This window comes from Protomyctophum parallelum (genome assembly GCF_964188405.1).
Source record: "Protomyctophum parallelum genome assembly, chromosome: 6".
NCBI classification, from domain to species: domain Eukaryota; kingdom Metazoa; phylum Chordata; class Actinopteri; order Myctophiformes; family Myctophidae; genus Protomyctophum; species Protomyctophum parallelum.
The window spans coordinates 3,340,636-3,354,088 of NC_139701.1; the positions used below are offsets into that span (position 1 = coordinate 3,340,636).

The 13,453-nt window shown below is 46.1% G+C and overlaps 1 protein-coding gene across 1 annotated transcript in view; it reads left to right on the plus strand.

Annotated features, from left to right (window-relative positions):
* Window positions 1-13,453, plus strand: part of adgrl2a (adhesion G protein-coupled receptor L2a) — a 113,105-nt gene that overhangs the window by 76,127 nt on the left and 23,525 nt on the right. Inside the window, 8 exon segments of the mRNA XM_083768050.1 lie at window positions 442-472; window positions 475-626; window positions 1,517-1,555; window positions 5,844-6,027; window positions 7,215-7,337; window positions 9,487-9,692; window positions 10,504-10,677; window positions 12,419-12,628. Of these exon segments, the coding sequence (XP_083624176.1) occupies window positions 442-472; window positions 475-626; window positions 1,517-1,555; window positions 5,844-6,027; window positions 7,215-7,337; window positions 9,487-9,692; window positions 10,504-10,677; window positions 12,419-12,628 (1,119 nt within the window).

Sequence of the window (13,453 nt, forward strand, 5' to 3'; positions counted from 1 at the left end):
AAGAAGATAATAATGCGCCGACACTGTTTTATTTGGCTGTATCTCTATTACTTATTCCAGTTTATACGGATACAACTAACCATTATTTCATTAGCAATTATTCTACTCTATTACATTTTCAATTAATTACATAATCAAGAAGATTAACCCATTTGGGCGGGAACCCCTTTTGTTGTTTTAAACATGTTATAATTTAGCTATTGAAAAATAGCAGATCTACAAGCTCAAGCTACGAGCTTGTAGGTCTGCTATTTTTGAAAAATCGTAAAAATGTGGCGCAAATCTTTGATATATATTCTTTCAAAGTGAATGTTTTTAAATCGGGTCTAAATGGGTTAAATCGATCAAATCAATTAGTGCGATTAACCTTTGCATCACTGCTCCTGTTGCGGTTACTTTGAGCACACATTAATACCCTGTCATCTCACCTTGGCTTGGCAGATCCGCAGCGGTGAGAACGCTGCCAACCTGGCAACGAGCTGGCCAAGCACACCAAAGGGCCCATCTTCGCCGGGGACGTCAGCTCGTCTGTGCGTCTCATGGAGCAGCTGGTGGACATCCTGGACGCCCAGCTGCAGGAGCTCCGGCCCAGCGAGAAGGACTCCGCCGGACGCAGCTTCAACAAGGTATGAACGTCTTCATCGTCTGTCTCTGTCCTTTTGCTCTCTCACTCTCTCTCTCTGTTCCCCCCTGAAATGAACCCTGACGTCTCCCCTGCCCTCTCTCACTCTCTCTCTCTGTTCCCCCTGAAATGAACCCTGACGTCTCCCCTGCCCTCCCACAGAAGGTCTTCCTCTTCATCATCTCGCTGCACCTTATTAAGATGATTACTACTGGCATTTCTCTAACTGATTTAGCTCCCGAGGTCGGCCGCTGGATCTTTTAGTTGAGGTTATTGGACGTTTGCAGATGTGTTCATGCTTTTAAGTAAGCCCAAGCACAAGAGGGAATAATAACGAATAATATAACTACATTATTAAATGTTTCGTATTTTTTGTTCCTGGCGTGAAGTCTGCGTCCGCGTCTCCTTTTCCTCCTCAAAGTCGAGAAGGGGGGCAGAGGCCACGAGACGGACAGAAGCAAAAAACACAAAAAGTCACTTACTTTTATTTCAGACTCTGACATGCAGCGAGAGAGATCTGTTATTCATGGCGGTATTTGTACATTTGAGGTAATTGCCATAATTTGCCCCTGCCAAGGTTAATAGTTCTGTGATGTGTCGAGAGGCTCGGAGAGAGAGAGAGAGGAGAGAAATGCAGCATGTCAGTGAAACGGCGCCAGTGTGCTTTTGTTCTTCTACCTCAAGGTAGGCTCGCCGGGCAGCACTGGAGGCGTTCGGAGAGAGAACAGTGATTGGCACAGTCGCGCCAGCCAGCCCGCCATGAGCCAGCCAGGCAGTCAGTCATAACACAACTCTGGAAAAAAAAGCTTTATGCTCAAGCTTGTGTGAATTTTTTGCTAATTGTTTGTCTCCCACTGTTTCATCTTTTCTTTCCCCTTTTTCTATAACGAAAAGCTTCAAAAACGAGAAAGGACATGCAGGGCATACATGAAGGTATTACTATTGGAGCTACTGCTATCTGAACTGTTCCACCGTGCTTGCTGCCCTACCCACCTTCATACCCTCTGCTATATATATTTATATATGCCCCCCCCCCCCCCCCCACCCCCCCCCTCCTGCCCCAAAGCTCAGCAGCATGTACCCTCTCTGCTCTGTCTCGGATCCTGTGCTGTCCTTTTCTTTATCTGTTTTTTTCTTAACCCATTCTGAACGGGCACCCATTTTGGTGTTTAGCATCATGTTATGCTTTAGCTATTGAAAAATAGCAGATCTACAAGCTCATATCGCGCCACCGAGTGGCGCGATACGAGCTTGTAGGTCTGCTATTTTTTGAAAAAAATCGAAGACACTTTTAGAATCTGATCTCAGGTCAGAATGGGTTAATAATGAAACGTCAGGATGTAATTGACATTTTTTTTTAATCTGATCTCAGGTCAGAATGGGTTAAGTAATGGCTTTCTTACGAACCACAGTTGTGTCCCGAAGTGCTTTCAAAGTCGAAGAGAGTCATCTGCAATTACCAAAATGTGGCTTTCTTTCATGAAAGTATATATGTGTGTGTTTTGGTTTAGTTATTTCCTCTGTTTGTGGTTTCAGCGGTGGTTTTTTATTTGTTTTTAGTTCATTCCCCCCCCCCCCCCCCCCCCCCCCCCCCCATCTTGTTTTTCCTCCAATTCCATGTTCAAGAATGTACGCGTGTGAATTCACTTCACAGCGCTATAGACTTAAAAAACAAAACATGATTACATTGAGCTCATTATTCATTGGCTGTGCTTTTCTGTTCCAAGACTATGTTGTTGTTGCTGCTGTGTTGTTGTTGTTATTGTTGTAGGTGCTGGAGATCTGCCATGAATGAATATCAATATACACAGATATACTAAACTGAAAACCCTTCTGAATACTAGGGTCTCGTGCAGTCCACTTCCCTTTTGATTTAGTGAGACCGTCGTCTCCCCGCGGACCGCTGGCTGACCTTTTTCAACCACATGTGAAAGCAAACCCGCAGCGCATGCTTTTCACGAGGACACTGGTTTTCATTTATGTTTAATAAATCAAGAGTCATAAATCTCATAGTTCTACCTGGTTAATAGGGTGAGTCGGGTCAAGCCGTTGGCTCTCTCTCTCTCTCTCTCTCTCTCTCTCTGCTCTGGCCCTTCCTCCCTCTATCTAATGCGTCCTAGACTATCAGGCCCAGGCTTTGGCCGTAGATCTCAGCCATTAGGGAGATCTGTGTCCTCCACCTGCCACCAATGTCACCCCCCCCCCCCCTCCCCTCCCCCCCTCACCATCCTGATCTCTCCACTGGGAGGGTATTAAAATGGTTCAGCTAATTAGCCCGTAGACAGCCGTGTGCTCATAAAAGACGAGAAAAGAAAGGTAAAAAAAAATGTCTTCTTTTTTCCAATCCCCCAGAATCCCCCCAGATAAGAATCCCCCCAGAATGTCACATCAGTTTTTTGGCGTGTCGTTTTGTTTGCAGTGTCATCGGCATTACATGTGTTTGTGGATCTCTGGTGTTTGGTGGTGTTTGGTGGGAGCAGGGGGGGGGGGGGGGGTGTGTGAGGGGGGTGCAGGGGTGGTTGTGAGGGGGGTGCAGGGGGGGGGGGGGGGGGTGTGAAGGGGGTGGGTGTGAGGGGGGTGTGTGGGGTATGGGGCAGCGGGTGGGAGCAGGGGTGGGTGTGAGGGGGGTGCGTGGGGTAGGGGGGCGGAGGGTGGGTGTGAGGGGGGGTGTGAGGGGTGGGTGTGAGGGGGGGTGCGTGGGGTAGGGGGCAGCGGGTGGGTGTGAGGGGGGGTGTGAGGGGTGGGTGTGAGGGGGGTGCGTGGGGTAGGGGGCAGCGGGTGGGTGTGAGGGGGGGTGTGAGGGGTGGGTGTGAGGGGGGTGCGTGGGGTAGGGGGCAGCGGGTGGGTGTGAGGGGGGGTGTGAGGGGTGGGTGTGAGGGGGGTGTGTTGGGTAGGGGGGCAGCGGGTGGGTGTGAGGGGGGTGTGAGGGGTGGGTGTGAGGGGGGTGCGTGGGGTAGGGGGGCGGAGGGTGGGTGTGAGGGGTGGATGTGAGGGGGGTGTGTTGGGTATAGGGGGTAGCGGGTCGATGCAGATGACAGTATTTATGCGACTAATGACAGTATGAGAGGGGGGAGCTGGAACGAATGGCGGTCGTTGAGTCAGCGGTATCTGACATCCGCCAAATTTGATGCAACTACGCATTAGCCCTGCCGACCACCACCGCCCTCCATTCCCCTCCACCACTCCCCCCCCGCCGTCCCCCCCCCCCCGCCGTCCCCCTGACATTGATTACTCTATTAGACACATTGATTTGATTATTTCCTGAGGAAATACCAGCGATGTCTGTCTGGGCCCTGTCCCCATTTTATCCACTTGCTGGTTTAGCCGGGGCGAACTTGGGGCTCGGTAGAGAAAATGTCTGCATGAGCGAGGCCGAGGAGACCAGAGGAGATCAGATTCGATAATCGTGCGTTTCCCCCTTGCTCTCCTAAATGGGATTGGAAACATTTATACCCTCCTGTCTGGTGGTTTTCTGCTCCTGTTAGCAGCGTGGCCCCCTTCAGTTAAAGGGATTGTTCCTGTAACTGGAACCTCTCAGTGGCAATGCCCCTTGACCCCCAGATGTCTGCTCTGATGACGTGTCCCTGTGCTGGGCAGGACACTGAATCCCTCCCATCTCCAGGGGTGCTGGGATGAAGGGAATAGGTTCAGTCTTGGTCATCACTATTGAGCATCAAAACGGGCTACGTTACGTTATTGAGCCTCAAAACGGGCTACATTACGTTATTGAGCCTCAAAACGGGCTACATTACGTTATTGAGCATCAAAACGGGCTACATTACGTACTGTACATACAGTATTATATAGCCATTGCAGTCATGCAGTCATTCTGTGCCCTGTTCCCTGCCGTCATACACCAGCAGACAATATCCATGATGGTTTGCTTTGTCACAGTGACGGATCTCGACAAACCTTTTACTTTTTTTTCCTTAGGGGGCCAAGCATGCAGTGCCTAGGCACCCTATTGTATATCCATTTGTTTGGTTATTATTGGTATGGTAGAGGGTAATGGCAAATTACGTACAAATGGCGTACCCTGTTTGGCCAAAGGGGGGCGATGCACGACACACAAACTTTGAACAAGCAATCTCTTGCACTATTTTAACCCATTCTGACCTGAGATCAGATTCATAACGAGGTTTCCGCTGGACACACACTGGTCTGATTAACCCCTTCTGACCCGAGATCAGATTCTAAAAATGTCAGTCGTTCTTCGATTTTTCAAAAAATAGCAGACCTACAAGCTCGTATCGCGCCACTCGGTGGCGCGATATGAGCTTGTAGATCTGCTATTTTAGAATAGATAAAGCATAACATGATGCCGACACCAAAATGGGTGCCCGGTCAGAATGGGTTAAACTACCGTACAGCCATGGAACTTATATATATAATAACAATATCTCTCCACTGACCTACATGTATGATTGTCTGCCATTTTTGTATTGATGAAAGATCGCTATACTGCATGACATTTCCTACACACAATCTATGGACCAATATCTAAACTCCCTGTTGAAGAAAAGTTTTTTACATCAATAATTGAAGCCTCTTATGACCCGATGAAGTTTTTAGTTTTATTACTATTTTTCACTTTTCACTTTTAATAAAACGTATTGACTGGTATATATCTGCTGGACATAAATCTTACCCCGACTGGCCATATGGTGGGTGGACTAAAATATCCAACTTTTTAACAGGCATATCTCATTAGCCCGGCTTCTTGGCCAGCCTCGTATCGCACACTATCCGCTGGCAAGGCAATTCCTCATGAGGAACGAATGTGAGCTCCACCTCTTAAATGTTGATGAATTTTATGAAAAAGAAATCCCTGCTCGCCCCCTAGGGTGTTTGAGCAATCTGTACAAAAACATCCTATGCACAATGTATGGACCAATATCTAAACTCCCAGCATAAGAAGGGTTTGTACATTAAAACTTTGAAGCCATTGAGTATTGTTCACAAAAGAGGCGAACGGCTCACAAATGCTTTCTCTTTAACATCACAACACGTTGTATGTTTATTATCAGCAGACATAAAGCACAGGCTGGCCGATTGATTGACCGCATGCTGTCGCTATACGTGGCGTGTTGCGCTCACTGCTTGGCCCCCCCTTCCCCCCCTTATATTAATGCTTGCAGCTATTCTGTTCTATTTTTCACCATTTCATAAGCGTTTCACAATCACTCATATGTCTCCTCTGTCTCCTTTGTGGTGGAACCAGGCCATTGTGGACACAGTGGACAACCTCCTGCGACCAGAGGCGCTGAAGTCGTGGCGTGACATGAACAGCACGGAGCAGACGCACGCCGCCACCATGCTGCTGGACACCTTGGAGGAAGGGGCGTTTGTCCTCGCCGACAACCTCATGGAGCCCGCCATCGTCAAAGTTCCTGCTGACAATATCAGTAAGTGCAGCAAGCGAATGACAAGCGACTGTGCAAACTGTACTGTGTTTGTGCACGGCGAAAATTAACCCGCTTTGACCTTCTAAAAATGTCTTCTACATCCTGAAGGTTTCTGATAAAGCTATGTTTCTATGTCAGTCGTTCTTTGATTTTTCAAAAATAGCAGACCTACAAGCTCATAGCGCGCCACTCGGTTGCGCGCTATGAGCTTGTAGATCTGCTATTTTTCAATATCTAAAGCATAACGTAATGCCAATAACACCAAAAAGGGTTTCCGCCCCCAAAATGGGATAAAGTGCAGCAAAACGAATGACAAGCGACTGTGCGACTGTGCCATTTGTGCACGGCGAAAATTAATCGAGAGAGGAGCCCCTCGGAAGGGAAAAACGAGGCCACTCTGCATGAGAAAAGGAACGTTGTTTTCGTATGTGTGTGTGTGTTTCAACCTCAGGGGAATGTGGGGGGAGGGGGGGGGGGGGGGGGAATAAAAGGATATTAGGTTTAACGAGTCTCTCACTGACACAGTGATGAATCTACGACAATTAAAGAGACTGGATTCTGTGATTGCGAGTGCTTAGTTTATAAATGTGTGTGTCTGGACCTTGTAACTCTATACATTAATGTGAACATTAGCCCGCTGTGGAGAGGCTTATAAAAAGTACAAACATTGTTTATCCACTGCCTCATTCCCTTACTTTTTAGTTTATTTTTTTTTCTTTTCACCCTAGCTCAGTGAGGATGTGACTTTTTCATTTCCCAGGCCTGATTTAAACAAATGTCAAGTTTTTATCTCGCAAAAATCCAACCTTTTTGGGGGATGAAAGGATCACCTTGCCGCTGACATTTTAGTTCCTTAGCTCATAGTTTTTTGCCTGGATTCACCTTTTTAAATTGCAGCCACGTGTCTGTACTCTGTACGCAACATCAGTTGTGAGTTAGGAATGTAAAGCGAGAAGGTCTCGGAATAAACACTCTTTCATTTTCATGTCATGACCTTTTGCTCAAGTCAAACATGCTGTAAAAACTGTCATATCTCTCTCTGTCTGTCTGGCTGTCTTTCTCTCTCTCTCTCTCTCTCTCTCTCTCTCTCTCTCTCTGCCTCTATAATCCTCTTGGTTCTCATCCTACACCTTCTTCTCTCCCTGTCTCCCCCTCATCACCCCCCCATCACCACTGAACCAAACCAGTCCTGGATGTTTATGTTCTGAGCACGGACGGGCAGGTGCAGGATTTCAAGTTTCCGGCAGCCGGCCGAAGTGGCATCTCCATCCAGCTGTCTGCCAACACCGTCAAACTCAACAGTCGTAACGGTAAGCCCCCTTGTATAACCGAAACCGAGTCGAAACCGGGGAAGCATCTGTGTCATTTTAGACATTAGCGTTGGCTATTCAACAATAGCATAACGTTTGCTGTCGGTGGGGAAACCTCCTAACTCAATTTTTTAGATTTTTCTTTACATGAATCAGTGGTATTTAACACCATTTATGTCTGTGTGTTGTTTTGAAAATATTGAATCAATGGAAAGTAGTAAAAAATGCTTTGGACGAAACCTCTTAACTCCATTGGAGCCTCAAACTGTCCGCTAAAGCAGCTAACTCCACCACCTCTCCTCCTCTCATGGAAGTAATAATTGACAATATATAAAGTCACAACACCAACTTTGAGGAAGGAAGGATGGAAGAAAAAAAAAAAAATACATAACTTCTCAATTCAACAAAGGTGTTTTCTGTGTGGGGGCGCGGTGGTGAAAAGTGTGGAGGGTTGTCTTCTTTCATTTCTGTTCCCTTTCCACATGTGTCCTATGAAAAGGCGAACAGTCTGTCAAACAGGCCTGTCAATGCTGCCTGTCAAAGCCGACAATGCGGCGTGATTACTCACACCGCCACTGTTAGTTAGGGAGCACCTCAAAGGATTTGATCTCTGAAACCCTGAGCTCTGATATTGGCAGAAAAATGACAGGCCCCACTTAAAAGTGTTCACTCTCTCTCTCTCTCTCTCTCGCTCTCTGCTATCCTACCCCCCCCCCCCCCCCTCCCCCCCAGCCATTGAAACGGTTCTTGTATTTTCACAGCTTTTCAGCAGCTGTGATGAATCTTTTACACGGCAGAGTATCGATTAGTTGCGTGTTTGGGCTCATCTGCTGTCGTTCAGCCTCGTCTAGTAGTCCAACACAACACCAGTACAATTTGAAATGTTAATCCATTTTTGTCTTCTACATCCTGACAGTTTTCTGATAAAAAGCTATGTTTCTATGTCAGTCGTTTTTTTTTATCTTTCAAAAATAGCAGACCTACAAGCTCGTAGCGCGCTATGAGCTTGTAGATCTGCTATTTTTCAATAGCTAAAGCATAACATAATGCTAACACCAAAAGGGGTTCCCGCCCCAAAATGGGTTAATGTTGACTTTTTTTTTCCTATCACAAAAAAAGACAAATTAATAATTCTACAATATAATAACTCGTCATATCACCATATCACTGTTTTAGAACATTTGTATGTTCAGTATGAAATGGGGCTTAAGTGGTTAAACTTTTTATTTACACTTTTACAGAGTGATAAGAGTGTCAGTGATAGCATGCTATAGAATATCTTTCTTCTTTTTTTTAAATGGATATGAATACCTTGCAATTTAGAATGTGGTTGGTTGGTTGTTGGTTGTTTGGTGTGCCTTGGGCACACCATAGACTGTAAAAAAATATGGACAAAGCGTTCCCCGGGTCTAACATGGACGTAAAATGAAGCCTGTTATTCCTGCACTGTAAGTCGCCATCTTTCTAGATCCGTTTGGGCCCAGCTGGCCATTGGCTGGCTCCGTTTGGGCCCAGCTGGCCATTGGCTGCCCAGACAACGAGGCGGGACTTCCCCCCTTCTTCTCCGTTGGTTTTTATTTTGACTCGAGTGGGAGGGGAATCCCGATCATAGACTGTAACGGTAGCCACGCCCCTCAGAACATGCGCGACTTTATGGTCATTTATTTTATAAATGGGACCATAATTTTCCAAAAAGAATATTATGACATTAGAAATGAGACTTTAAACTAGTGACTGGAAGCAGAAAGTATTCATGACCATGTTTATTAAGGTAATACAGTCTAGGTGAAGTTGGGCCCAAATACATGGACTTCTATGGGGCTATGGGTTTTTCTGGGTCCATGTGACAGCGCCACAACAGGCCATTATATGAACTTTCAGGAGTTTCAGGCTTCACAAAATATCTGTCTGACTGCCCCCCTGGGGCACACCAAACATTGAACATTGAACATTGAACATTTTTGAAAAATCTTTTTCTCATATGGGGGTCCCTGTCACAAGACATTTTCAGTTAGGGGGACCACGGCCAAATACATAGCAATTTGTGGGTGGTGGAAGTGGAACTACTGATTCCGAAAAGCATTCGTAAAATCTAAAAGAAAGAAAAACATGTTATGCCCGTCCGTCTTCATCCCTCTCTCTCTTCAAGGAGTGGCCAAGCTGGTCTTCGTGCTGTACAAGAACCTGGGTCAGTTCCTGGGCACGGAGAACGCCACCATCAGGATGGCCAACGACGCCTACGGGCGCAACGTGACGGTCGCCGTCAACTCTGACATCATCGCCGCCTCCATCAACAAGGAGTCCAGCCGTGTGTTCATCAACGACCCGGTGATCTTCACCCTGGAGCACATCGACGTGAGTGCCCTTCCCCCCCCCCCCCCCCCACCGCCACCGCCACCACCCCGCCTCTGTGCCCTTCCCCCCCCCCCACCGCCACCACCCCGCCTCTGTGCCCTTCCCCCCCCCCCCCCACCGCCACCACCCACGCCTCTGTCCAAAAACTAATGGAGAGGTCGTATTAAAAATCACCAGGAGAGCACAGCCGCAGTAGACGGAGTCCATTTGAATTGTAAATGTCTGGCGAGGTCAGGCAGCAGTTTATTTAAGTCATTGAACATCAAATTAAAGGAGTCTTTAGAACCTAAGTGAATTCTTAATGAAAACTAATTCTTTAATCAACATTGTGGATATAAATGATACCCATTTTCTTTTATAGAAGGCGGGGAAATTAACTCCTAGATTAGCGGTACAATCTAGGATGAAATTACTTGGAGCACCAATTATCTTCCGTCTTTTAGAGTTGTCACGAGAGTTCCCAGAGGGCCGTGCGTGACTCAATTTCTTTACCAGAGAAATTGTGCAATTCCGGCGATATGCCGTCAAACAATTACCGCCTCTCTGTTATTATTAAGGCCCTCAAATACCCCAACGACGCCTCGCTTGATGTGGCAAAGCATGTGCCAAATGAGATACAACATTATGAATTGCTTTATAAGAGCTCTGAACTGAAAGAAATGAAAAAGAAACCCTCATCCATATCGGTAGTACGGGAGGAATACTTTGTGTGAGCAGGGGGTAAATGGCCTCGGTGTTCTGCATCTACCCCCAGCTCAATTTCAGACAGTCAATTATTTGGACACTTAACCATATCTCTTGTTATCTGCAGATGGAGAACTACTTCAACTCCAATTGCTCCTTCTGGAATTATTCCGAGAGGAGTATGATGGGATACTGGTCCACGCAGGGCTGCAAGCTCCTGGACTCCAATAAGACGCACACCTCCTGCTCCTGTAGCCACCTCACCAACTTTGCCATCCTCATGGCGCACCGGGAAATCTCGGTACGTTGGCTTCAGGGATTCATGTTCACCTCTGTCTTATTTGCATGCATCTTGACTGCTGTGGCTTATATTCCTCTGGTTCCCCAGGGGTCCCCCTCTCCACCAGGGGTCCTTGAGGGGGTTCCAGGAGGCCCTCGACTGAATGATTGCTAGTTAAGAACTAAATGGACCAAATAGATCCTCAGAGGAAAGTCAACTCTCGAGGATTTTACATTGTAGATTGTGGGGTCCCACTAGAGATGAAAATGTATCACATGAACGTGCGTCTGTGGCCTAATGAATATCAGACTGGGCGTCTTTGAAATAAATAATAAGAAGGTTTGAGAATCAGTCTTATTCCACTCAAAGGACACGTGCGCAAGGTTTCAAAGATTTTAAAATAAGGTTCAGCAGTCCCAGCAGTGCACTACGGGGTGGATTAGTGTTAGGGGTTGGGGCCACTATTCCAGCTACAAAGTATGAAATTGCTTCCAAAGTGTTTCCATATCTACAGATCGGGTCAAAGGCTGTCTAATGTACTAAAGTGTGAAGACATATTATACTCATGCTCAACACGTTAATATATTGTAGGTCTCTGAGGTCTTTGAATTACATTTTGTTGGCTGGAAATACCACCATCAGATTATGCATTCTCGCATGCCTCTATATCCCTTCGATTCAGTTATTTTCTCGCCGGGCTGTTTCTGTGTTTCTGTAGCTTTTTTAGTCGAGGGATATTAATAACATCTGGGAATAAATTCCTTACCAATACATTTCTTCACCAATGTGTTTGTAAAGTGTCTAGTAACACGTCTCACAAAGACTGAAATTCAGTTTCCCTAAAAGGAGAATCTGTGACAGCTGCTGAACGTTGGGGTACCATTTTAATAACGACCTAAATGCAGGCAGAATGTACACATTTTCATTCTGCTTTAGGTATCATGTGAGGGCTCAAACTGGGGGGTTTTCATCATTCTGAATCCATTGCAACCATTTGTTTTGCACGAAAAATCACTCTGTGGGCTAAAAACAGCCATAGCCACTAATCCTCCCGCCGTTTTTCCAATACCTTATACTTATTCAAATGTTGAATACAGGCCTTATACTTGTAACAGAGTATTTATTACATTTCTGACCTAGGCAGCCCACAAACAGACTGGGTCGTGCCATCAATGTGTTAATATGCACACCAGGAACCCAAATGTACAGTATGTGCACAAGCACATGAATATGTGCTTAATAATATGTAGATGTTTGGACATTTGATTATAAAATAGCATTTACAGTGGTACCAGGACTCAAATACATAAAACATCGTCATCCTCTGGTTCATAGTAGTGTTGTAGCATGATGATACATTTTTCCATTTTTAATATGAGTCATTGTCAAGATCATTTTGCTATTAGCATTTTAACCTATACCAACCATACCTACAGTGCACTGTACTGTACTGTATCTCATTTGAACCGCAGCCGGCGCAGCCAGCCCTGCTTTAAATTCCTCGCCGTGCCTTGTGTCCTCCATCACTCAGCTGATCAGTGTCATCTGAAGGGATGGACCTCTCGGCACCTTTGATTAACGGCGGCGCCCATCAGTTACTTCCAGGCGCCTCTTTCCGTGAAATACAACGGCAATGTTTCCACAGCCGAAGCACGGCGGCCTGACAAGTGGGCGCGCCAGGAAACCCTCAATTCTTCCTATTGACAAACCAGCGTATTAATTTGGTCCATCCTTCATCCCCCCCCTCCCCCCCCCCTTGCAGGGTAAAGACGGAGTGCACGAGTTGCTCCTGGGTGTCATCACCCGCGTGGGCATCGTGGTGTCCCTCGTCTGCCTCGCCGTCAGCATCTTCACCTTCTGCTTCTTCCGGGGGCTGCAGAGCGACCGCAACACCATCCACAAGAACCTGTGCATCAATCTCTTCATCGCCGAGTTAATATTTCTAATTGGTATCGATATGACGGAACCCAGGGTAAGCGGCTCTATTGATCTTGGATTTTGATTTATTCCCTACCCCCTATTCCCCCCCACAACAAAACAAAGGAGCTGTCCTTTCTGATGTGAAATTGATGAGTCTCTGTGTGTTGTTTGTTTCGAAACCCTTCCCGTTCCTGACATGACGCGAGTCAGGGAGCATCATCTATATTGATTACTAAAGAAAGGGCCATGACGCTCACTTGATAGCTCCTTTTATCCTCTGTCACTTTAATGGCACTGCATGAATGGCTAGCTCAGATTCTGTGGTGGAGTATTGTCTTGTGTCGTGGAGAGAGATTCGATGCACATGCTAATTGCCAAATAGGGGCGGGTGGTTGGCTAAATAGGGGCTGATTCTACGAATGCCTTCTAAATCAGTGGTTCTTGCACACTTTATTTATTTTCTTTTTCTGTTAATAGCAGATGTACAGCTTGTATCTGCTACTTTTAGACATTTTAATGGGTCGATACAGCAATAAACCTCACAATAGATTGTATTGTTTAAATTGCTACCGTATTGTAGGCAAAGTTTGACCGGGACTTAAACGGAGGCTTTGTGGAGGCTGTATCGTATTATTAATGCAATTTGACTGAACTGCATTAAATTACAGTGGAAAGTGCAGTACTTGAAAATACAACAATGCACTCTTTTCAGTGGGATTTCAAAAGATTGAGATGATTGCTTGAGATGAGGGTAGAATAGAAAGTGGCTTTTAATATGTTCACTTTGGCTTAGAGTACAGTACCACCACTTACTGTAGCCTCAAAGCTCTGTTCCCCAATGTTGTTATTAATAGTTTCATCTATTTGGACCATGGAA